This window comes from Ostrinia furnacalis, unplaced genomic scaffold, assembly GCF_004193835.3.
Source record: "Ostrinia furnacalis isolate ACB-3 unplaced genomic scaffold, ASM419383v2 OfSCF7708, whole genome shotgun sequence".
Lineage (NCBI taxonomy): Eukaryota > Metazoa > Arthropoda > Insecta > Lepidoptera > Crambidae > Ostrinia > Ostrinia furnacalis.
This window is the reverse complement of record NW_021137947.1, coordinates 496,865-522,816: the sequence shown is the minus strand read 5'-3', so window position 1 is coordinate 522,816 and position 25,952 is coordinate 496,865. Positions and strand designations below refer to the sequence as shown.

The 25,952-nt window shown below is 37.3% G+C and overlaps 3 protein-coding genes across 8 annotated transcripts in view; 1 reads left to right on the top strand and 2 right to left on the bottom strand.

The window, feature by feature from the left end:
- dop (microtubule-associated serine/threonine (MAST) protein kinase dop) overlaps positions 1–12,631 on the top strand; it is a 136,316-nt gene extending 123,685 nt beyond the window's left edge. Inside the window, exons 39-45 of the mRNA XM_028322698.1 lie at positions 3,110–3,367; positions 4,020–4,198; positions 6,019–6,488; positions 7,020–7,151; positions 7,542–7,632; positions 8,145–8,275; positions 9,026–12,631. Coding sequence (XP_028178499.1) covers positions 3,110–3,367; positions 4,020–4,198; positions 6,019–6,488; positions 7,020–7,151; positions 7,542–7,632; positions 8,145–8,275; positions 9,026–9,163 — 1,399 coding nt within the window. The 3' untranslated portion in view covers positions 9,164–12,631. The remainder of the gene's footprint in view (positions 1–3,109; positions 3,368–4,019; positions 4,199–6,018; positions 6,489–7,019; positions 7,152–7,541; positions 7,633–8,144; positions 8,276–9,025) is intronic.
- A 296-nt stretch (positions 12,632–12,927) lies between these two features.
- On the bottom strand, positions 12,928–15,683 carry LOC114365949 (uncharacterized). Its single transcript, XM_028322686.1, has 2 exons — positions 15,019–15,683; positions 12,928–14,665 (listed from the first exon to the last, which is right to left on the bottom strand). The coding sequence occupies exon 2, from the start codon at positions 14,529–14,531 to the stop codon at positions 13,827–13,829; it is 705 nt and encodes a 234-aa protein (XP_028178487.1). The 5' UTR covers positions 14,532–14,665; positions 15,019–15,683; the 3' UTR covers positions 12,928–13,826.
- LOC114365948 (uncharacterized) overlaps positions 15,048–25,952 on the bottom strand; it is a 78,596-nt gene continuing 67,691 nt past the window's right edge. For 4 of the 6 annotated variants that reach the window (XM_028322680.1, XM_028322679.1, XM_028322684.1 and 1 more), the window contains 6 exons: positions 25,771–25,914; positions 24,331–24,519; positions 22,385–22,585; positions 20,922–21,008; positions 16,410–17,038; positions 15,048–15,798 (listed from right to left, as the gene is read on the bottom strand). In XM_028322680.1, coding sequence (XP_028178481.1) covers positions 16,614–17,038; positions 20,922–21,008; positions 22,385–22,585; positions 24,331–24,519; positions 25,771–25,914 — 1,046 coding nt within the window. In that variant the 3' untranslated portion in view covers positions 15,048–15,798; positions 16,410–16,613. The remainder of the gene's footprint in view (positions 15,799–16,409; positions 17,039–20,921; positions 21,009–22,384; positions 22,586–24,330; positions 24,520–25,770; positions 25,915–25,952) is intronic. The other 2 variants (XM_028322683.1, XM_028322685.1) reach the window with 2 other exon arrangements.

Genomic DNA, 25,952 nt, shown 5'->3' with positions numbered 1-25,952 from the left:
CATACATATTTTTTAAAATATATTTTATGTAATTCAGAAACGTGTACCACGTGTATCTTATTCTCTGAAACTCAGCAGCTTATCATATAAGTATGTACGTACCGACGTCGTCATAACAAAGGCTCGATCAAGAAGGCGATTACATGGGACTGTGTAAACAAAGCAAAGAATAATTTCTAGAATATGGCTGCCCTTTGGTCCTATAATAACATGCCAAGATGGTTGCCGGCTGGATTGCGTATTACAAGTATTGGACAGGCTAAGTTATAAATAGAGTTGGAACAGAAACTTTATTTTATAAAAAAGCTCAGCTGAAATTAAAAACGGTTATACATTGTTCGAACCAGTCGAATTATTCTCTTTGAACAAGTCTCTCAGATTCCTGAAACTCTTTACAGTATTAATTTTAAGTTATACCGATTAAGTTGACTACAAATGTAAATGTTAAAACTTTCAAATTAAAATTAAAACAATCATTCTATTACAAATAAAATTTAGACTACAAACAACTCTTTTATACGCTTAGGTACAAATAAAATGAAATCTCTCATTTAATAATACCTTGTGGATAAAATAATTGTATTTTTTCTCGTAGGGTACAATATTATATTCTAATACACAAGCTTTTGTCTATCAATTTGAACCCACTCTATCGCTCGTCATTTTGGTGCAAAATTAAGTAGGATTCTTCTACGTACATACAGTCGTGGTCAACTAATTAGGGACAGATAGAATACTAAGCAATACCACAGAATAAGTAATAGTACAGGTACAGAAGGATTACTCCGCAAGACGATTTAAATAAATGCGAGTCTTGCTACGACGCGATACAGTGGAATTCAGCTCGCACAGCACTACGTAGGGGAGAGTGGGTAACAGCGGATCACGGGTCACAGCGGATTATTCGCTATAATTCTTACGTCTGATGCTTTACGCACACAAGCAAACGCGTGGCTACTGCTCGTCGATACCCCCCTCTCACGTGCCAGTCGCCGCCGCGCTCGCCGAGCGGAATCACGTGCTGTCACACACAGACCAGTAGGTAAGTACGAAAGTATTTTTTTACGTAATTTAGAAATTTGTTGTATTCCCAATCCTTTAATAAATATAAATGATAGTCGTATGTTTTGAACTTGTTATTTGATAAATCCGTTGTGGGTAATGTAATTTTGGTTTGGGTATAAGTAGTTATTTTTTGAATATTTTTTTTGTGTCGTACCGGCCTATGGGTCACAGTGAATAATTTTCATTTGGGTCACAGCGGACTGTGAAAATATTGGTTTTTATAGTTTATTTTTTGTTAACTATTACTGAAAAAGTAATAATTTTTATTTTTAATAGTTGATATATCAACAATGTTCCAATTAAAGTTTATATTAATGATTACTCGAGGATGGAAAGACAGATGCTTGGCGTTTCCCTACAAANGAACGATTTGCAAAAATAAATGAGTTTTATGAGTTTTTTAGTTTTTATGTTAGAATTTTGCTTAGGGCTGATTTTTCAATCGTCGGATAACTTATAACTGAAGAATAAGTTTGCCATATTGACAGTGTCAGTATGGGAAATATGTCAAAATGACAAGCTTATTCTTCAGTTAACAGTTATCTGATGATTGAAACATCAGTCCTTATACAAATAAGAAGCTGATAAATGAACTCTATTGTGAATAATATGAGTTTAGGTAAACATATACACTTATGATATATTTTTTGCATACAAAAAAAAAGCATATACCTTAAGTGAAAAGGTACCTTGAAAAGGGCTTACCCTACATACTACTAATTTTAATAACATGAACAATATTTGAGTTCGGGGTACTGTAGTCTGCAGGGACTACAGGGTCGTTAGCTTGGAAAATTGGGTGTCTACTATTGACACTGAACGAACAAATCAAAATTGCTAAATTGTTACTCTTTTCATCCACACCACCTCCTGATTTCATTTTATGCATTATGGTTGCTTTTGCATTAAGTTCTCATTTTATGTTTTTCATATTTGTGTTGGGATTTCATTATTATGTCTCATGAAAAAAAAATCAGTATCATGTTCTTTATAAACACATTTTTATTTTATGTAACAGCATCAAACAGGTGGTTAATATTGCCCGCTAAATGTAGTTTAGCCTAGCCAGACACAAATGCTTGTCCCCAACCAGTCACACTGTAACGTGTAACACATTGTGTGACTGTGACTCTTTGGGAAAAAATCCCTTAAAGTCACACTGTTACCTACTCGTTAGAATTTATCTGTTTATTTATTGTGACATGCTATTTACGTGGCAATTTATATGTATCTACAGGGTGTTAGGTAAATGGGTATATGAGCCGACACTAGCCCATGTTAACATGGTCATATAAATGGTATGGTGAAGTCAGAAAATTGATATCTTCATTTTAATTATTTTATTTTTCATACAAAACGGATTTTATTAAATTAATTTTGTATGAAAATTTAAAAAAATAAAATGATGATATCAATTTTCTGACTTCACCATACCATTTATATGCCCATGTTAACATGGGCTAGTGTCGGCTCATATACCCATTTACCTAACACCCTGTATAGGTCTAGCACTTAACTCAGTCAGTGCCTGAGGTATGGGAGCGGCACGGGAGGGGTGACATTGACATATTATGACGTGATCTGTCATGTCTATGTTCTGGCACATAAATCTGAACGATTGACGTTACAAAACCACCCTCCCGTGCCGCTCCCATTCCTCAGGCACTGAGTGAGTTAAAAGCTAGAACTATATCGAGGCCTTTACAGCATGACTTATTTTGACTTATGGTCCTATGTCCCCTAGATGGGACAGAGGGCGTCCACAACAGTGCTCCATCGCGTTCGGTCTTGAGCCTCGCGTTTGATCTCGCTCCAAGTCTTGCCGATCTTCTTCGCATGAGAACAAACAAAATAATAAATAATTAATATAATAAATAAGTAGTTTATTTATCTCTTCACAAAGTAAGAAACATGCGTATTTAAATACAAGGTCTTAAACTAGTAGTCTTCGCTTAATTCCTATCACTTGTGAGAGACTGGTGCCTGAAGTAGGTTTCAAAGAAACCTGTGACACAAAATAATAATAACAACATTTTTCCATTAGACTCCACCCGCGCTCAGCCGAATCCAAATGCTCGATCTCGCCTCTCTGCTGCGGGGGGGTCAACGTGTCAGTCGCCGTGGGCCCCGTGGCGGTGGCGGGGGTCGCCGTGTCGGGGGGCCGCCGGGGGGTCGTGTGGAGGGCCCCCGCGCCCGCGCCGCCCACCCCGCCCCCCGCGGACAAACAGGACGAGCCTCCGCTGCCGAGGATAGCTGAGGAGAAGGACTCGCCTACGCACCATGCGAAGAACTTGCCCAATAGGTGAGTAATGGCAGTAATAATAAGCTGTATGTTTTCTTAAATAAAATAAAATAAAAAATGGCGTAGCACTAATAATACAGAGTGAAAACGATAAGTGATTTCACTCGATTATCATTTCCACCCGTAAAGCGTCAAAATGTATTCAGAAAACTAATTAATTCAAGAAAGATAGAGTCATTGTCTGACGTGAAAGTCGGTTGGACCTACCACACCTATTCATCCTTTCGATTTCCAACATACTCGATGCTCTTTCATTTTAATCCTGCAAAAGAATAAACTTAAAAATAATTACATAAAGCATTGCCAGGCACAGAAAAGGCCGTCATCAATCAATCTTGGCAAGGGGCCTGTTATTTTATCACGTATTATGCGTACTTACTCCTATGTTCTTCTGATTAATTTCGTTGCTGGTCCAATGACAGTTTAACTTTCCCCCGGGACAAACTTGACCTTCACTGGTTGGGTTTTTATTGGCGGTCAAGCTGTAGATCCTGGCTACACAGGAGTTGTACGTTGTTGAACGAGAGGTGGGAATAGTCCCGTATGAGACGTATACCTATTTGAATTTAATGTGTCCATGTCTATTTAAATCACCTATCCATTTCACGTATTTTATTGTTGTGTAAAACATCTTAAACTGTCTACTGTACAGAACACCAGCGAAGCAGCAGACGACGCCGAACATATTCACGTCGTCCCCCAAGACGAGCCTAGACAAGACTTTCGATACGTCCGCGTCATTCGCTTCGCTATCGCTGTCCGACGAGTCGTTTGCGCACGACTCGTCCGACCTGTCCGCGTTGGATACCTCGCGGGAGCTTAACAAGTTTGGTAAGAAACAAAATTAATCTATTCTGATCGTTTTGTGAACATTTTGGTGAGTATAAACTAAGCATTTACTTGTAATAGAACAAGGAGCCGCTCTATGAAAGTGTGTGTTTTAGTGTCAGTGTCACCATTTCACGGACCACATGTCGTACATTTAACCTGTATTGTACCATTCGTAAGAACCTTAGCTTACATAAAGCCTGGTCCGTGAGCACGTAGAAGTTTGTCCAATGACCCCAAGCTATCCATCCTTATCGCTCGCGTGTAATTATATTGCTGTCGCGACTGTGCGACGGGCGCCCGCAGTGAGTGTGCGAGCGCGACAAAATTCTACGTGCTCGCGGACCAGACTATAGAAATGCTCTAGTTTATACTCATCTTTTGAATATTCATGATCATAACTTACATAGGGTAAACCAGAGAGTTATTGCCCACTGGTAGTGATTGCCCGCTTTAAGAATAATATTGTCAGGTGCTGACTTTGAATCACTCTAGTTAGATTTGAATTTACTAAGTAGATGGCTCCGTGATTAATGTACAGTAGATTTAAAATTTACAACAGGAAACACTAAAAAAAACAGTTATGGCGGATTTTGTCAAGACGGGTGAAAATGTTACTCAAACAGGTAAAGACTTTAACAATTTTACTAAGGAATTACTTGCTTAGAGGTTAATTTTTTTTCCAAGTTATTTAATATTCAACTAATGGTGTATAGTCATGATGAAATTATAAGTTTTTTCTTCATTATCAATGAAAATAACTGATAAAATTTGATTTCTAACGGTCATTTTAACGGTGGGTAATCACTGCACGTAAATCTGTATATTTTTAGTTATTGCCCACCATCACTTCAGTTATTGCCATATGTTAATGTATAGTTATTGCCCAGGGCAATTATTATTAGAGTGTTGCCACCGTGCAGTAGCAGTGTTTAAGTTGCTCATTGCTAGACTTGTTTTGCAATTTACAGGCATAATAAATATTGAAATGGCTTTTAATGTTTCATTTTCAGTATGCCAAAGACTCCAAAAGTTCAATATAGCATAGAAAATTTGCAAAAAGCGATCGAAGCTGTACAAGATGTATCCAACAATTTATCTACAAGATAAATTGCTGAAAAATATGGTTTGGCTTTAAAAAAATTATAAAAATTCAAACGCAAATACAAAAAATGAAAAACCTACGTTAAATCTACTAGTGAAAATGTTAATTGTAAGGATGTTTTGTTTATTTAAAGCCTATTTTGTCATTTTAAAATTGATTATTTTGTTTTAAGATACTGGGCAATTACTGTGCTTTGATGTGGGCAATTAGTGTAAGTAATGGGCAATGACTGTACTTTTTGGAGGATTTTAAATTTATTTCAATATTTTCTAAGTTACGTAAGTTTTAACTAAAAACTGTTAATATTCTGTTTAACAGTTTATTGAGTTATAAGAAAAAAGTCATAAATGGTCGATAATTAAAATACTTTCTTTAATTTTTCATCTCAATGTGTTTGAAATCTTTAAGTGGGCAATAGCTATACGGTTTACCCTACTTATTTTATTTAGAATACCAATAACAACAACACAATGTGTAAGCGCAGTGTAATTTTTGCTTAGTTATTTATACAGGGTTCGCTTATTGAACGTTTTTCTGAATTATGCATTTATTTTGTGAAATTCTTCTAAATATGTTCAATCAAATCATTCTACATACCTTTGGCGTTTTTCTGTTTCGTGAATTCTATTCCCGATAGGGAGATAGAATAGAGAAATTATACCCAGAGTCATATATTTACCATTTACGACTTGAAATTATATTTGAGTTTCAATTTCAGACGACAGCCGAACAAGCTCGGAGCTGAACGTGATAGTGGAAGAGCAAAGCAAGAGCAAGAAACCACAATCCGAGCCTCCTCCACCGATCCCCGCGGCTGAACCACCAAAAACAAGGAAGAAGTCCGACACCAGCCTCAAAGATGAAGACCTAAAACCTAAAGACAAGAAGAAAGACAAACCAGAGTTGAAGAAACAAGACTCCGTAAAGAAAATCGAAAAACCAGAGCCGAGAATAGAAGAGAAAATCGAAAAAGTCATACCCGAAGTCAAAGTTGAAGAGAAAAAGCCGGATAAAGTCATGGAGAGGGTCGGTTCGGTCAAAAGAAATGAGAAGCAAGAGAAAGCAGAAGCTAAGAAGCAAGAGAAGCAAGAAAGAGCGGAGAAGAAGCAAGAGAAAATGGAAGCGAAGCGGTCGGAGTCCGTCAAAAAGATCGAGCTGAAGCGGCAGGACTCGGTGGATGCGAATAAGGTAAGCAATGAAGGAGGTCTCCTATTAATCGAAAATAAATTAGACATGAGTAACTAAGTAAAATTTCTACAGTGAACGTAACATTTCAAACTTGAGTTGACTCAACATTCAACACAGCTACATACTGTAAAAAAATCGTATTCAAATATGAATATCACCACCATTCTGGTTTTAATTTTCATTTAAAAACTGCCAGAGTTGTCAATTTATCTGTAGGTTGAAGTAGTAAATACCAGAAATCCTCTATTAGAAGATTTAATACCGTGTTCTTCAGTCTTCTGTCTCCCTCGTTGTGGGTTCCTGGGAGTACTCAACCTTCACTGGTTGGGTTTCATTGGTGACCAAACTGTTGCACAGGTGATAGATTATTGCCATTAGGTCTCAAGGCTCACAATATTTCATAAGTTCCATGTGACGTCACAAAGTGCTACACTTTTAAGCACTCCTTGACGTCACGGCCTCTTCTTTCGAACTTTGGCGCCAGGAAATATCCCTATTGCATAGATTATAACGTTTTGTCCCATTCCGTAGTCCCCTGAGGCAGCAGAGGGAGACACCCGCCGCAACAGCAGCATGGTCAGCAAGTTACTGGGTGTTATGGGCCGCAAGACGACCAGGGACGATGACGAGCGCCCGCGCGCCAAGGACAAGCCTAAGAAGCGGGTGAGTTAAACCTAAACAGCAGGTGACAATAAGTCTAAAAACAGTAGGTAAGTTGTAGCCTAAAGTCCGACCGCCGAGCAGATAGAATTTCGTCCCAATGACCCCAAGCTACCCATCCTTATCACGTGTAATTATATTGCTGTCGCGCTCGCACACTCACTGCGGCCGCCCATCGCACAGTCCCGACAGCGATATAATGCGTGCGAGTGATAAGGATGGGTAGCTTGGGGTCATTGGACGAAATTCTATCTGCTCGGCGACCGGATTTGAAACAGCGAATGAGTATAAGTCTAAGAAGTGGGTGAGTGCTGGCTCATACAGCAGGCGAGTGCTAGCATATAGCAAGTGAGTGCTAGCTTATACAGCGGGCGACACCCGGCGTAACAGCAGCATGGTCAGCAAGCTGCTCGGCGTGATGGGCCGCAAGACGACCAGGGACGACGACGAGCGCCCGCGCGCCAAGGACAAGCCGAAGAAGCGGGTGAGTTAAGCCTGGATGGTATGAGAGTCTAGGAGAGAATACAAGCCTAAACAGCTGGTGAGAATAAGTCTTAAAACAGTAGGTGAGTTCTAGCTTATACAGCAGGTGAGTATAAGCATAAGAAACGGGTCAGTGCACGCCTGAATGGTGGGTAAGAGTTAGCCTAATAGGGAGAGAATACAAGCCTAAACAGCTGGTGAGAATAAGTCTTAAAACAGGTGAGTTCTTGCCAAAGTCCGTCCACCGAGCAGGTAAAATTTTGTCCAATGACCCCAAGCTACCCATCCTTATCACGTGTAATTATATTGCTGTCGCGCTCGCACACTCACTGCGGCTGCCCGTCGCACAGTCCCGACAGCGATATAATGCGTGCGAGGATGGGTATCTTGGGGTCATTGGACGAAATTCTATCTGCTCGGCGACCGCACTTTATACAGCGAGTCAACATAACTCTAAGAAGTGGGTGAGTGCTGGCTCATACAGCAGGCGAGTGTTAGCTTATAGCAAGTGAGTGCTAGCTCATACAGCGGGCGACACCCGCCGCAACAGCAGCATGGTCAGCAAGTTACTGGGTGTGATGAGCCGCAAGACGACCAGGGACGACGACGAGCGCCCGCGCGCCAAGGACAAGCCTAAGAAGCGGGTAAGTTAAGGGTTAAATAAAGAGTGATTGGGGGTTAAATAGCAAGTAAGTAGAGACAGAAAACGAAACGTGGCCTCTCACTATAGGCACGGTAATAATAATAGGCCTAAGGCTGGTTTTAGAATCGCGCTGACCGCTCGCTGATTGTCGGCGCTGACAAATCAAAATGTATGTAATAATAATAATAATAATGTGTTGGATCTGTATCCCCACGCAAGCCTTATAAAGGACCGGGCCACTTTTGACCCGTGAGCTCCAAAGCGTACAAACATAATAATAATAAATACTCTTTATTGCACACCACATATGTAATTAAAGGGAACGTTCCTGAGTGACGCTGATCGCTCGCGCAGACGCTTCATACATTTCGGCTGTCAGCGCTGACGGTCAGAGTGCGTCAGCGTAATTCTAAAACCAGCCATAAAGAAGCTCAAAGTTGCACAGCGTGTTGTGAAGAGGACTATGCTCGGGGTTTCTTTACGAATCAGAAATGAGGAGATCTGTAAACGAACTAAAGTCGCTGACATAGCCCGACGGATTAGCAAACTGAAGTGGAAATGGGCAGGGCACATAGTACGCAAAACTGACGACTGATGGGGCAGCAAGGTTCTGGAGTGGAGGCCACATACCGGAAAACGTAGCGTATGCGTTCACCCACAAATCGGCTTTTGACCCAACTGTAACTTACTGTATCTGTGTATCTTAAAATAACTACTTATTGGCGTTACTAAAGTAAACTTTTCCTTACAGAACAACAATCCCCCTCCACAACAGCCGCCGAAACCGCCAGAAGTAGTGGCGGAAAAGTCGGAAAAACCAGAAGTAGACGACAAAAAAGGAAAGAAGGGGCGTGGCCGCGCATCCAGCTCCTCCTCGGGCGAGAAGTAAGCGATTTTCGACCTCAACACGATTCAATAAGGTTCAGAATATAACACCAACTCTAAAACTTACACCTACGAAGGGAACAGACTTGCAATTTTCTCAATATAATCATAATCGAATTAATCTTGCTAACCGACATGTTTACCATCATTTCGTGTCTTAGATTTGTCACACCAAAAACCACGTTATTCCTCTTGATATAGAGTAACATTTTGTTCATTCGAATGTAAGGTGTTTAGGACACTCGTCCTTACGAATGTATTGAGAAAAATATATTCTTGTTCAGATTTTTGAAGACAGATAAATGTGTAGTTTTCGATGTGAAATTAGAATGTCGTAGATTAAGCTTTGCGCTTTTAAAGGAAAGGAAACGTGGGGATAGGTTTATAAATTTGAATTTGTATTCAAATACTTTTAAAAGTGATTTGTCGTATTTTATAATTAACTTTGAAAATTTTATGGATGTATGTAAATATTGCTTGAAGAGTTTTTGTGGTAGTTTAAGAGTTTCATAACTTCACCAATTTAATAATTTTAGCGAATATTTAAACGCTTTTGAACGACTAAATCCCTGCGTTTTGAATGGTTATAATAATGTACTTATTTAAAACTTAATGTTGATGGAATTTCGACTTTAAATGTATGGTGTTAATGGTGAAGTGTTCAGAGAAAGAGACAGGTATACAATCTAGTGAGACGAATGAATGAATACGATATATTTTGTCTGATGTCTACAACTGTATTTCTTAGATTAAGGTGTATCCATTATGGAATATCATTCGGTGTTCGGTGTTGTGTTGAGTAAATTAAAACATTTCTAGTTGATTCTATATCTTGTATATTATATTCGGCATTAGTTATGTACAGTTTTGTTCGGATCCAGCTTTTAGCATTGTCCATATTGTCCATATAATCATTTTTGATATGAATTTTGCACATAAATCTCGCAAGAGACGATTTTTTGTACAGTACAGCACTGTTGCCTCGAGTCTACTTCTTCAGTTGACGTTGTAGATCGTTACTTAGGCGATTATCACACTGCACCGCGCTCCGCCGCGGTACGCGGGACGACAGATTGAATCATTGTATGCAAGTACCTCAGTTTGTATAGAAAACACGCGCGGCACAACACACTGACAACGCATCTGCGCGCGGGATTCTTTATAATAATATGTAGCCACGCGGACCGCGGCGGAGCGCGGTGCAGTGTGATAATCGCCTTAGTCAAAATGATGAAAGACAACAGCTAATAAATAAAGTGAGATCACTAACCTGTACACCGAATATCAAGCAAAGAAAAAGTACAAAAATATTATTTATAAAGCGAACCAACCAAATGTACAAGATGTGGAATCAACATAGACTTTAAACGTAAAATGTAAAAAAAATCTCGCTGTAAGCTTTTCCTAGACTGTGTATAGCTTTAGTCTCGTTATAAATAAATAAATAAGGACGACTAAACGTTTCCTAGCCTCCCTCTTTCGGTTTGAATTCGCGTTTTCAGTATTACAATATTGAGGCACATAAATTAGTATTTTGTTAGTTTAAAAACAAGGAATTGTTGCGTACATGGTTTTAAAAAGATTTATTTATGCGATTTATTGTGATGCGTTGAACATTTTGTCGTAATTGTTCTGTTTGGGGTGTTCACACGGACTTGATAATATCTGCATGCCGAATTTTCAGTTTAACGAATAAGGTAGTCAATTTAAAGTGTCTTTACATCTGTAATTTACTTTATTTCGTTAATCCGAAAGTATACCGTATTGTTCAATGTGCAAACATCTCAAACAGAATCTAGTGAAATCAATCAAAATCAACGTATCTCTTTTTTATTATTAATCTCATTTTAGTCTTTAATCTTTTCGGAGTTAGTGTTTTTTGTAAAAAAAAATCTATAGCCGATAGGGTCGTATTGTGATATATTTTTAAAGCTTGGTAGTGTTTTTTTAATATGTTAATGTTTTTAATCATAGAAACACTTAGCTTTTAACGTTTTCTTTTTGACTGTTTGTTTTTGCTGTTTTCCCACTTATTATTATTGTGTTTTTATTGTATATTCTTATTTTTTTCTCTTGTATATGTGAAGTTTGGCTGGGCAATGGTTTAACTTCAGATTCTTCAAACAAAACATTAAAAAGAAAAACGTTTGACTGACTGTTGCTTTGAAATAAACTTGATTTTAATCAATTGCAATTCGAAAAACATAATAATAGAAACTTGGAGCTAAATAATTTTCAATTAAAATAATTAATGCAGTGCCATAGTTGAGCCTTCTTGAAACAAGTACTTATCATAGAAGTACTTGATTTAAATAATTAACATAAAATCTTGACATTTTTACCCCAATAATTTCATTTCTTCATATTTAACAACGGAGGCTCACATGAAATGTCTTCCCAAACTGTTTATTTGTTATGTTGTTTACTTTATTTGCTAACAACAATTTAATTATAACATTTATTTTAATCCCAATCATCAAACATTCCAACTTGATAGAAATAGAAGAATATTCGCATAATATTGTCCCTTTATAATATAGTACACTATTGTATACAAAGGTTGTACTTGTATATTTAACAATAAAATAGGTTACTTGTGTTTCTTGTCTTGGCGCAAGAGTAGATAAGTGATCTATTTTCCATTTTAAAATTATTTTATATTATGTATTAAAGTTTCACAACTTTGAAGGTATATAACAACTGTAATCTGCACTTAGATTAACAAATTTTCTATATTCTGGTCAGGTATATAAAAACCAATGTTATCTACGTCAAATTAAGCTTGTTCCACTATTTTTTAAATTAGAAAAATATTGTATTCAAGCAATACTCATTAATTAATTGTAAATTAAGAATATATTAAGTTGAGGTTTTGTTTTGTACGCATGGTATCACAGGGTAATATCGACGTACCCTATAAATATTATTTCATGACGTACTAGCGCTATTTGAAAATGCAGGAGTACGATACAATGGATTTTTAGCATTGGAGTAAATGAAATTGTTTTGGGACCATTGCTAAATTGTTTAAATGTGTATTTATTCGATAATTTCGCTATTTACTGACCAGGAGTAATCGTTACTCAATGTTTTGCTCGTGCCCTGAGCGTTAGGTCTTGTACTCACTTGCAATAAACAAATTCTAGATGCTTAGTGAAAGCCGAGAGATCTAATGGGTTGTATTTTCTTGCAAATGCTTACGGCTGCCCTAACGCTCAGAATGGGGGTAGGCGAGCATCTCTGTAAGGTTAGCCCGCTCGTGTGTCCCTAGCGTAGTATTAACTCTCCATCTCGATGTTCACATACATATTATGTAGACCGCCATAATTAAACTGCAGAAATAACTTAGTGTTTAAAATGTTAAATGTGATTTATAAATAGTGTCTATAGTGAGCGAGGGAATATTTTCTCTAGAGTAATATTATGTGTATGAATTGATACGGATATGAAATAAAGTCATGAATTAACCGTTCTTATATTTTGTTTTATTTGTATTAAAAACTATTGATAATTAAGATAATCTCTATCGGGGAATAAGGTGTTATTAATAAATATTTACACCTAGGATGAACTCTGGATTAAAAATTCATTTCCATACTAAATGATAACTTAAGCCAAAGTTCAACTAGGGTGTAACTTTTATTAATAACTTTTATTAAACTTAGAGCCATAGAAAAGTACCTTTCAGTGGTCCTACCAGTATTTAGTATTTACAATATTTGCGTTTGTGCATTTCACCATTCTCACGAAAAGAGGAATGAAACAAAATCATTTTTAAAAGTTTATTTAGGTGTTCATTTGATATAACAACTGAAAATTAACACACGCTATTATAAACCCGTAGCAAAGCTATAATTCCATAATTACCAGCTATGGAGGAGTCTATATCTAAATTATTTTTATTCGGGCAGGGCTTGTTACTTATCGAAAACAAATTCACATGTTTTGTGCGCAAAAAAACAATATTCAAAATAGGAACTTATTTAAAATTAAACCAGTGCTATTTTCATGTGTAAACACACAAATTATTTTTAAACGCATAAGATCTTTCCCAAAAATAAAATTATTAATAAAATATCGTAACATTAACAAACCAGAACTTTTTAGCGCCTGACGAATAATTTGAACGGCGGATAAGTCCAAACAATTAAATTATATTCATTCATGACCTTCCTTATGACAATACACACTTTATTTAATTAAATAACGTACTCAGAGTACATTAACTAGTTCTATTACAATTAATATTAAAAGCTTTTAAAAAATAACATCGTCTTTATTTGAAAATAGAGAAACTTAAGTTGATGGAAGGATGTTAAGATGGACTTTGACATTAAAAAAACGTAGACTAGACTTTAAATACAAATTACAAACAAAACAAAACATTCGCAGGCATATTCTTAACAATAACATACAATTAGTTCAATTCAGTAATGTATCACCGTCAGCATACACAACGGGCGTCCTATGAAGACCTACTGCATCAAAAATGATTTACAAACCAATTTCTCTAAGTACCCTGTTCCTACAGAATTCCATAGAAATTACACGAACATCAATATTTAAATTATTACACAATAACATTGAATAAATTAATCTTACAACGTAATGTAACATCATTATTATTACTTATTGTAAATAAATAATATAATCACATTGAAATAATGTTAGAAATCGGACCGTCCAAAGCATTTTTCCCTGACTCGTTTGATTAGGTTGTCGTCGGGGGTCAGTTTCCAGTCGAGGGACTTGGGTTCGGGCTCCTCCACGTCCTGCGACTGAGACTCGAAGAGGTCTCTGGAGTGGTGCCGCGACCTTTTCTCAGGTTTGTACGGTCTTTTATACCTATTTTCGTTCAATAATTCCTTCTTTGGGGAGCTCTCGCGGGGCTTAGGCGTCTTCCACATCGGCTCGACGCAAGGCTGCTTCGCCAGCACGTTCGGCGGGGAGAAATAAGAAAAGAACGGACTAGATACCTTAGACTCTTTCTTTTCGTCGTTGTTCGGCATTTCAAGGAATGAAAACGTGTAATCCGCGTCGTAAACTTGCTCTCTCACGTAGGACGTCACGTGTCGCTTGACATGAGTCGGAGAGAGCTCCATGCTGCGCTGCCGTGGCTCATGCTCGTGGCAGGTGTCTTTGTACCGCGTCTGGCATTTCTTTACGCGAGCGACAAAATCGTAATACCTCTCGACGCTTTCGGCGCATTTGTAGCAAATTGTGTCCAACGTATCGCTATCTTCGATAACCAACTTCAAGCAAACAAGGATCTTCTCGATCATATTCGTTCTACGACAGTAATTTCCAAACAATGAAACATTGAATTCGGTTTCAGATAGACAGAGACGGCAGGATTTGCGTGATATTTCCATATTTATACTTATAAAAATATTATGAGACTCAATTTATAATATCAATGAAAAAGTAAACTCCAAAAATTTTTGCGATGAGCAAACTAAAATGATTATGCCGCCAAAAATGCTAAACTTCTATGATTGGTTGCTATTTAGGCCTAATTCACACGAGAGCTTTTTTAACGTCCGTTAAAAAAGCGTTCAAATAGAACATATGCATACCCAAGTACGTGTTCACACGTCGGCGCTTTTAAAACGCGACGCTTTTTTATCGAGCAGTGTTGCATTTTCAACGCAGAGCGTTGGGAATAGGCTTGGGTATGCATATTATGTTNATACCCAAGTACGTGTTCACACGTCGGCGCTTTTAAAACGCGACGCTTTTTTATCGAGCAGTGTTGCATTTTCAACGCAGAGCGTTGGGAATAGGCTTGGGTATGCATATTATGTTCTATTTGAACGCTTTTTTAACGGACGTTAAAAAAGCTCTCGTGTGAATTAGGCCTTAAACGTCATTCTGACGCTTTGCTTGGATTGGTTAATATCAAAAATGTACGTTCAGAAATACAATCTACACTTTGGAATAAATAGCCAAGAAAACATGACTTGCCAAAAAATACTACGTTGGACGGTTTAGTTGTGTGTATACAATTGCCCTTGTAGGTTTTATCAGTTGCTAAGTATTTTTATTAAGGGAGTAGTTTTATATTTCATTTATTTTTGTTATTAATCTAATACCATCCAAAATAATTTACGTCATGTTTTGAACGCAAATGTCACGTGGCCATAGAATGTAAATTGTGTATTTCAATTTAAAATTTATTTTTACAGATCTATCACGAAATTCAATAATTCTTTTCAAATACTTTTTTTAGTTAATTTCAAGCTAAAATTTATTTCCTTGAATTATTGTAGATAAATCTAATGACTACTACATTCCAGTCTTTGCATCATTCATTTTCTGTTGATTTTCGTGTCAGTCCTGTTTTAAATAGCAGATGAGTAGCTAAGATGATAATAAGTTCCAGTTAATAGAAATTACATTAAGATAAGTAGTTAAATTAACAAGAGAACTTTAGGATCCAAGGACAATCGAAGAGAGGAATCTACTTCTGTACCATTCAGAGGTTATTAATGGATCCTTTTTATTTTTCCTATTCACCAATCATCATACTACTATCACAAGCCACCACACTCCTATTAAATAGATAGTGATCGTATTAATAAAATACCTAATAAATTAATAAATACACATTACAGTCGTCGTTATAAAGCGAAGCTTTTTAGGGTTCCGTAGCCAAAATGGCAAAAACGGAACCCTTATAGTTTCGTCATGTCCGTCTGTCCGTCTGTCCGTCTGTCCGTCTGTCCGTCTGTCCGTCTGTCCGTCTGTCCGTCTGTCACAGCCGATTTACTCGGAAACTATAAGTACTACAGTGATGAAATTTGATGGGAATATGTGTTGTATGAACCGCTACAAAATTATGACACTAAATAGTAAAAAAAAGAATTGGGGGTGGGGCCCCCCATACATGTAACTGAGGGATGAAAATTTTTTTTCGATGTACATACCCGTGTGGGGTATCAATGGAAAGGTCTTTTAAAATGATATAAAGTTTTCTAAAAAACATTTTTCTTAAAGTGAACGGTTTTTGAGATATCAGCTCTCAAAGTCGTAAAAAGTATGTCCCCCCCCCTCTATTTTTATAACTACGGGGTATAAAATTCTAAAAAAAATAGAGGTGATGCATGCTAATTAACTCTTTCAACGATTTTTGGTTTGATCAAAGTATCTCTTATAGTTTTTGAGATAGGTTGATTTAACTGTAATTTTGGTTATATTTGCTGCTACGGAACCCTTTGTGCGCGAGCCCGACTCGCACTTGGCCGGTTTTTTCTTATTTTTGTCAGTTAAACACCGCGCTTTTAATTTTCCTACTTTTCTTTAATAAGTTTCGTCTTTCGCACTGTAATTGTGATTTTGAATGCGAAAATATTAATGTGAATTAGAATTTGATTTCAATGGTGGAGAATCATTTTGGAAGTTAACAAAAATCTCAAAATCACAGGTTACAGTGAAAAGCGTGAAACTTGGTTGGACTAAACGTTGTCTTCTTCCTTTTTGCCCCAGAACTTGTCGAATCTCGTGCGAGCGCGGTCCAGCACCTCGGAGGCCGTCAGCCCACCGGTGGACTCGTTCACCACAGTCGTGTCGACCACTCCCGGTGCGACTTGGGTCGCTTCAGTCGACTTTTTGATGACTTCTTTTTCCTTCAACGGCTCTTGGGTTGGCGTTTCAGGTGTGATTTGGTTGCTGCCGTTAATTCCGTTGGTGCCGTTGATCCCGTTGAGGCCATTGAGTCCGTTAACGTTGTTCATGTCCAAAGCCTTGGTCTCGTCGATGGGAGTGAGGCTGATGGGCGTGGTGGGAGTCTTGTCCGTGCGCTTGCTCAGGCTGGTCGGGGACTCGCTCTTTTTCAAAGAGCGAATCGGAGACATTTGTTGGTGGTGGATTGGCGCGATTTCTGGAAAAGCGTTTTCGATTTTGAGTCGAATATTTTAACGTGCACGACTGAGAGTTTCAAATTCCATCCCCAATTTTATTTACAGTGAAAAATACAAAGATTTGAAACAGTTTTTGAAGATAGAAATATTAGACAGGAGAGAATTTGAAAATCCCATTGGAAGACACCAACAAAGCACAGAAAAATATACTAATTAACACTTATATTTCAACTATTTTGAAATGGGTTTAAAGCCCAAGCAACAGGGTCTAATTCTAATAATCTATTTTGAATTGGCCGTTTTTTTTATGCCAGTTATTTATTTATTCTTAATCACTTAGGTGGTTTCGACATTAATTTATTGTATTTTATTTAGTACTTACTTTGGAATTAATGATGTTGATTTTTATAATTAATTTCGATTTCACTATTATGTACAATAAAATATTTATTGTCTAATAACAAGTAATGAAAATCTAAAGATATTATGCACTATTTACACGAAGAAAAAGAGCTAATCGCTGCATAATATACTAATTATTTAACATTATTATGTATTTCATTAGGTAATGATTTTTTTTATTTTCACTGATACATGCTACCTTCTAATTTTAACATTAAATCATGCTTTTAGTAAAGTAACTTGTGTTTGTGGCTATTTGTTAAACACTTTATAATTATTTGTGATTTATATAATTCTGTAATACTCGTAATATCCAGGTGTTCTTTAGCCCAAACTCAAGTTAATCGTTTTACATAAACATCAAAGCGAATTTATTCATCACCGTCCTGTATCAGATACCTAGGGATCATGCAATCTATCTCTTGAAATGAGTTTACACATTTAGGGCCAAATTAGCATGGAACATGGTTAAATGGTTTCATGAGAAAGTAATTTAAAGGACACTAGTTACCTAATTAGGAAGGATTACATATCGATCGACAAGATGCTATTATATGATAATCTGAAGATGAGAGAAGCTCAAAATACGTACGTTAGTTAAACAGCATAGTTATGCGAAAGTGAATTCATATGATAATTATTTTTACACTGTCGTATCCTGTAGACATTACCATTACATCTATGAATGTTAAGCTGATATGTAGACGTGAAAAAGTTTTATGACAAAACAGTTACTTTATGAATACTTGAGTAAAGGTTATTTAAGTGAATTATTATAAATCTTAGTATCTGATAAAGCCGTTGTAACACCAAGCTTGCATAATATCGAGCCTTTACCGCCAAATTATCGTAAGCGACACTTTTGTCAAAAAACCGTTTTTTATCGATTCTAGTATTTTAAACCGTAACGGACCCATCCCTGTTGGTGTTTCCCGCCAAAAAAAAACCGTTACAAAGTTACAGCAAGTGCTAAAATTATCGTGAATACACATTTTTTCTAAAACTTAACGTAAGCGACACATGCATTTTATCGCAAGCGACCGCACTTGTTATCGCAAGCGACATTAGCGCTTCAAGTTCTGATGAAATTAGAGATTGCAATCGAATATTCGAATTTTTAATTTCAAATTAGTATTCGAATAGTAAATTAACATGTATTCGAATATTCAAATATTACAAAAATAAACAGAAAAGATAGAAAAAAGACGACTTAGTGTTTGCAAATGCAGTCGGAAGCATCAAATACATATCACCAACTAAAAAAACTAGTCATTGATGTTACCGACTGCATTTGTGAACACTAAGTTGTCTTGTTTCTACCTTTTCTGTTCATTTTTACGTAGTTGTGTTTCTTTCGCTACTTTGATACACATAGTATAAAAGAGGCGATAGAGCGAAACCAAGGTTCCAAATAACTTGAAAGAGACAACTCTATTGATCAAAGTCAGCTGACGATGCTGAAGACGGAGGACGGTAACGTCAACAAAAGCCGAGGTTCTGGGTGAGATCGAAAAGATCTATGGACAGCTATATACCTCCCAACCTATTAATAGCTCAGCAACAGACGCAAGAGATAGGTTAACGCGACACTATACCAAAGACATCCCGTATATCATCCCGTATATATCCCGTATATCAGACATCACGAGATTAGGAAGGCTCTCAAACAGCTAAAGAACAACAAGGCACCAGGTGATGACGGCATAACCTCGGAGCTTTTGAACGCAGGTGGAACACCGAAACTCGTTCAGAGACTCTTTAACTCCGTCTTACTTCAGGGAACAACGCTAGAGGCATGGGATAGAAGCGTGGTGGTGCTCTTCTTGGACTATGAGAAGGCCTTTGATTCGATCGAGACTTAAGCAGTGCTGCAGTCTCTCAGACTATTGGTATATCGAAGTGCTGAAATGCCTGTACAGAAACGCTACCATGTCGGTCCGAGTACAGGAGCAAAGCACAAGGGTGATTCCTCTGCGGCGAGGCGTGAGGTAGGGAGATGTTATATCTCCGAAACCGTTGACCTCTGAATTGGAAGACGCTTTCAAGCTCCTTGAATGGAAAGTATTCGGCATAAATACCTATTAATGGCAAATACATCACTCAGCTGCGGTTTGCTGACGATATTGTGGTCATGGCAGAATCGCTTGAAGACCTTGGCACAATGCTCGAAGACTTTAATCGAGTCTCCCAACAGGTAGGCCTTCGGATGATAATGGACAAAACGAAGCTTGTCCAACGTCCATGTTTCGGTTAGAACTCGATTCTCGAGACTGTTGACTGTTGACAAGTATGTTTACCTCTGACAAACGATTCGGCTAGGAAGATCAAATTTTGAGAAAAAGGTAAAGCGCTGGATACAGGCCGGTGCCAACCGGTCATTGTGAAAGTCATTGGGGGAGGCGTATGTTCAGCAGTGGAAGTCCTATGGCTGAAATTATGATGATGATGAGAATTTTATAACTGTTTTAAGAACTTTATTGTTAAATAGTTAAAACATAGTTCTTAAAGCAATAAAACCAGCAATAAAAACATTGATATTTTAAGTGCTTTTTATTTTTTGAAAGTATTCGAATAATATTCGAATATCTACTGAAAAATTTTTCGAATATTCGAAATAGAAAACAATTGAATATTTGCAATCTCTAGATGCAATAAGTGGTTGAATAAGTGGTGTTAATTGATTTGTACCTACAAGAAGAAATTTCTCATGAATAAATATTTTTTGATTATTATGTGGATATTTCATTTAAAAACCTTTTAAAATGCCTATTTATTTAACAATTATAATTTCTTGGACATAGTAATTTTGATAGGTAATGTTATCGTAAACGCCCGAATATCTATAGACTGTGACAGCAAAAATATTGTATGCGCCATAAATGGCATAAATACTCATTATTTTTGTTTTATTTTCAGTCATATATTTAAATCTCTAAAAATCATTAACGTATGTCATTTTTCTTGTTATTAGCACACTTCTGATTAAAAATATTTAAAAAAAACCTTCTCCTGTAAAATTTGGTTTTTGTCAGTTGCGCTAAAATGGCGGTAAAGGCTCATTATGTCTGAAAAGTTAAAAACAGCATCTTCCCGACGAAGAGAGACAGAGACAGGCAGCATGCAAAAGTGAACGAGAATGAGATGGGGAAACAATAATAATATCAAGTGCCATACAGTGAGAGTGTACGCAAACATCGAAACAGACACACACACTGACGAGTGAATACATACGTGGTTGACGCCTCAGCGGAGTACGGTCAAAATAAATAAAAGCATCTCAATTATTGGATTAACACAATTTAATCATGAACTATTCAATAGATATAATATAAAACAGATTATATATTTTCTGGTGTCGATCGTGTGTCGTGCTTATGTGGCAGTGACCTCTAATTTGGACTTTGAGTCTGGCGTTTAAAGTTCACTGTCGCATGACTGTCTGTGACACTCGTTAAAGTGTATGGCCGATGGCGAGCTAGGCGGTGACGGAGTTCGTCGTACCTGCCGGGGCGGCCGGCTTCACGGTGGCGCCCTCCTCGGCTATGGACCCACCCTTAAACTCAGAGCTAGGGCGCTTAACGCTTTCATCTGAAATAATGGCGAGCGAATTGTATGGTAGATGACGTGAACCGTGAACGTTACGTTCTATGTCCATCTAATGTCAAACGTGACTTTTTAAACAGGCAAAGGAATCAATTTATTCTTACTGTCTTTAAACATTTTAATGGACATACAACTGTAATAAAACAATAATCACAAAATGAAATCAATATTAATGTGATGAGTAAAACCAAATTTTGAGTGTGTGACAATGTGTCGAATGAAAAAATGAGTGTAAACTCAATATAAAACTCGCTTGATGACTTGTAGTACGAGTGTCAGTGTTGCAAGCCTTCTACACCGTCTACGTAGGGTTGCTATACACACTTGAGAATACCTAGATGGTAGAATGAGTGTGATGTGTGTTCTAGCAGTGTAATGTGATGACGTCACATGACTGTGTGATGGTTTGGGGATGTCCCTAAATGTTCCTACATTAACAAGTCAATGGTCTTACAGTTAACCGCAGTTTAATTCATGTAAAGTGAGCCTTATTCAGGGCATGGTAGAGATTGTAGAATTGTCTATGGTGACTTGATTTACTTCTCGTACAAAATGTGGGTAGTTGTAAAAAATTTGTGAAAGCACAAAGTAAATAAGTAGGCTACAAAAATAAAACTGTACTTGGCTTACTTTTCTTCTCTATAAATATTCACAAGAAAAAAGTTTTACTCTTACTACAAATAAATTACTTATCTTTATTGGAAAAAGGTGCAGTTAAGAAAGAATTAATTTTACAAATGGTGCTTGTTCAACTTAAATACAGAAGCAAATATACACTGGCCAATCAACCTTCACCAAAATCATCACCAGTGATGTTTAAATCTCATCATGTCAAGAATAAGGCACCCTTTCAAGATACTTTATGATATAATTCAACAGTCTTCTGGTGGGCCTTTGAGTAAATACTGATATAATTAGTAGGTACTATCGTTCTCGATAATTACAGGATTTTCGTGTCATTTTTCTCTTATTTTTCTTTTGTAATTTGCTATCGTATTTAACAATTTTGACTCCCTCACCTTATTGAGTAACTTAAAGTAAAGCTTAATATTAAACTAAATACTTATTTAAAGAAGATTATATTTATGCGCTTTCAATGCCTTTTTAACTAAAATAGCCGCGTAAAAAATAAATAAGTTACGATAATAACTTTAAAAATACATTCTTAGTTTCAATACGAAATAAACATCCCGAGAACACATCTGACAATATCTCAAAAAGTTACAGTAAAAGAATAATGACACTTAAAAAAATCCGCAATTACCCCATAGCCCCAAAATAATCCCATATAGCCCCACCAGAAAACTTGCCCCGACTAATCTAGCTACAATACCCGAGCTTATTCAATAGTCTGCACTCACCGCTCTTGACGTTTTGCGTCACTGTGAAGGTTTTCCCCGTGTCCAGGGGAACGGTCCAGTTGACGGGATCAGGGGACCGCATATTCATCTGCTCCGGGGACTTCACCCTGGTGGGTTCGGGAGGCGATTTCACGACAGGGGAGTCGTCGAAGAAGTGGTCTTTGGCCACGGACGCGCTCCGGTGAGACGGGATCTCGTCATCTGGAATTTTGTGGGTGTTGTGGTAAGTGTACGATTTTAAACTTTATTGTTACCTAATATTTGAATCAATGGGATCGATATTGCTGCTTTGTGTCTAATGTCAAAATTTGGGGACATTTTTGCAATTTTACCGATAAAATGTGCCGATCCCAAGTAGATTAAAATTTAAGTAATTTAATACAGAAATTCTATCCAAAAGTGTGATTGTCTTTACATAATTTTTAAATATTCTAGTTATTACTTAAATAATATTTTACATACATGCTTGGTTGTAAGGATAGAAAAGCTGTCGTAAAGGATAGGGCTAGAAAAATGAGTGGTGCATTTCTTAAAATCGGTTCTAAGTGAACTCATTATAGTTCAAACTTTAAAGTTACTTACAAGACAACAAATATATTTTAACCTGTAAATATACACTTATAATATAAGTCAAGGAAGATCAAATAATTACGGAAATAAATTACAATAACCAAGACTCCCGTTCCCATCACAAATTGGATAATCTAAATGCTATTCAGCTAACATCAAATTAACACACTGCATGCAAATAATTTTCTAAGGAACATAATTGTAACTCCATACTTATAATCGCGTAAAACCAGATAGTTTTCATTTTAGATAAATTAATCAAACCCCACTTTGAACAAAATGTCCCCATTTCACACGACTATGAGTATAGAGCACTTACAGGAAATATTCTATACACACACTATCTATAACATTGACAAATAAATATTGCACACATTGTAAATTTTACTAGTTGTCTATTTTGTCTATACTTAGTTATTAATTTGTGCGCTATTGTGAAATGTGACTATTTTTTCAGTTATTTTCATCAAAAAACTTTTGTGATTCCTACTAAGTATTCTATTAAATCTCAAAGTTTCTTCGTAAGTTCGTTTAAAATATTACAAGAATGAGCTTCATTCAGTATTTTCAGTCAAGAAATGAATAAATTAAAAATATTGTATAAAAATCCCCATCAATGAGGAAACTCCACAAAACGTTCACATCTATAGTGGAAGGGTGCAGGTGTCACACGGACGGACAAAAAACACAGCCACGTCGCGTGGCGTGACACTCACGTTTGTGAGGTGACACTGACACGCGAGTGACGTGACAAGCCATTCCCTCCGGTGCCAGGATATTACGTGACGGGGTTGCGTAGACGCACTGACCAATAAACAAATGAAGAATCAAAATCACAAAAGCAAGACAGAATTTTAAAGCCAGAGGCCAAAATTAAAGGAATGTTGCCAATTGGAAAAGAGGGAAAATATAAAACAAAAGTTTTAAAAAGCAACCAACTATTGGAGCGCCAGTTACTACAAAAATTCGCGAAGGTTGTATGTTACAATAACAGATTACATAGTGTAAAGTCTGGTCCGGGAGCACGTAGAATTTTGTCCAATGACCCCAAGCTACCCATTCTTATCGCTCGCGCGTAATTATATTGCTGTCGCGACTGTGCGACGGGCGCCCGCAGTGAGTGTGCGAGCGCGACAGTAACATAATTACGCGCGAGCGATAAGGATGGGTATCTTGGGGTCATTGGACAACATTCTACGTGCTCCCGGACCAGACTATAGTATGACAGTCAATTTAATTTGCAATTTCTCCAAAACTGTATTTCAAGAAAATCACCAACAAGACTGATTATTTATGTGTTCACAGTAATTGGCGTCCAACAAGCAACACTCCCACGGTGCAACACAGAGCGTCGACGCAACGTCACTCGTACGCACCCAACTTTATTCCCACTTTCGAGACGCTGCGGCTGCGGCGGCCCCTGCCCGGCGCCCCGGTGGCCCCCAGGGCCCCAGGGGCCACCACCCCGTTAGTAAGGGGGGCCACTTTGCTCGGCGCGGAGGGGGACCGCCCCCCGCGGGATGTAGACCTAACTCTATTACTAGCCCCTCTACTCAACGGCAAACCTACAGAAAGAAATTTGGCTACTGAACATTTTTCGTGGCTTTTGAGAAATTGGCTCTGACACTCGTAGTTGGTACTTTTAAAGTACCATAATAATTTAAGGTCATCCTGTAGGAGGACCTTAGATAGTAAAGCACGTAATATATTTTGGCTAAACGATAGCAATTTTTGTAACCACAGTACTAAACAAAGTTTCCCTAGCTAACATTCCAAAAAGGTCATTTGTCGAATTTGCCCCATGCTACGAATTTTGCATAGGTTTGTTGGAATTTCCCCAACGTGATGTATAGAAATTACCAGGGTAAGTAGATTAAACAAAAGCTGTTATTAGGTTTTGTTTTTAGAACATAGAGCCAATTCTCAAATTTATCCACAGGGTCAGGGGCAGGCATCAAGCAGGAACACGACATTAACTATGATAGTTAACAGTTGAAGGCAATTAAGATACACATCAAATTAGCAATAAATTATTCAACAAGAGTTCTACTGAAGAACTAAGTATTTCAGTATATAGGTTTTTAAAACTAATTAATGAAGTAACAAGGTCTAGTTTTACATAAAGTCTAAGTAGTCAAGTATTATTCCATTCATCTCCCTTCTACAAAGAAATTTTTTTAATCTAATAATAAAACAATTGTTATAGCATGTTATTTCCTTCCAAAATAATGTAAATTATGGTTTCAGTAACATAAATAAATTCAATAATATTTAATAAAGTAGGTATTTAATGTTCTTTAAAATTATTTGGAAGTGAGCTATTGTTAACCAAATGATTTGATGAGAGTTTCATGAGCCAATTAGGTACACGCATATCTACGCGCACGCTTAAATGTCAGTTTTAACCCATTGAATTTGCTCATATTCACTAGGAAATAGAAGTCCCGCGACACGTAACGAACTGTCTATGACCATAGTAATTTAATAAAAATCTATATTTAAAATTCTACAGTTATCGTGTAGCTAATCTAATTCTACACTCATTTATAATCTTGATAATTTATTGATACAGTTCAGTGTCATATCTATACTTAAAATCTTTTACCACATTACTTTTTTTGTGAATACAGATACATTAAAGAGATGTAAATCCCAAAAGACATTAACATGATGATTTTTTCCACTATATTCAGTTATAAAACAAAAATAACAATAATCTCAGTTACGGTATTGCCCCTGGATTGGGGCAAGACCGTAACACGGGGCAATAACGTAATTATAACAGCTACTGAAGCGTCTACATTACAGCAACTTACCGGTAGGCTTGGCGGGCCTTGGCGAAGGTTCGTGGCCGTTGGGCAGATGCTTGGCGTGCGGCGAGCCGTGCGCGGGCGCAGGGTCGGCGGAGCGCGGGCGGCGGCGCGGCGACCGAAACGATAGGTTCTCGCCCGATTTGGCGCCTGGAAACCGGTTGCAAGCGGTATTAGCGATGGAGGGA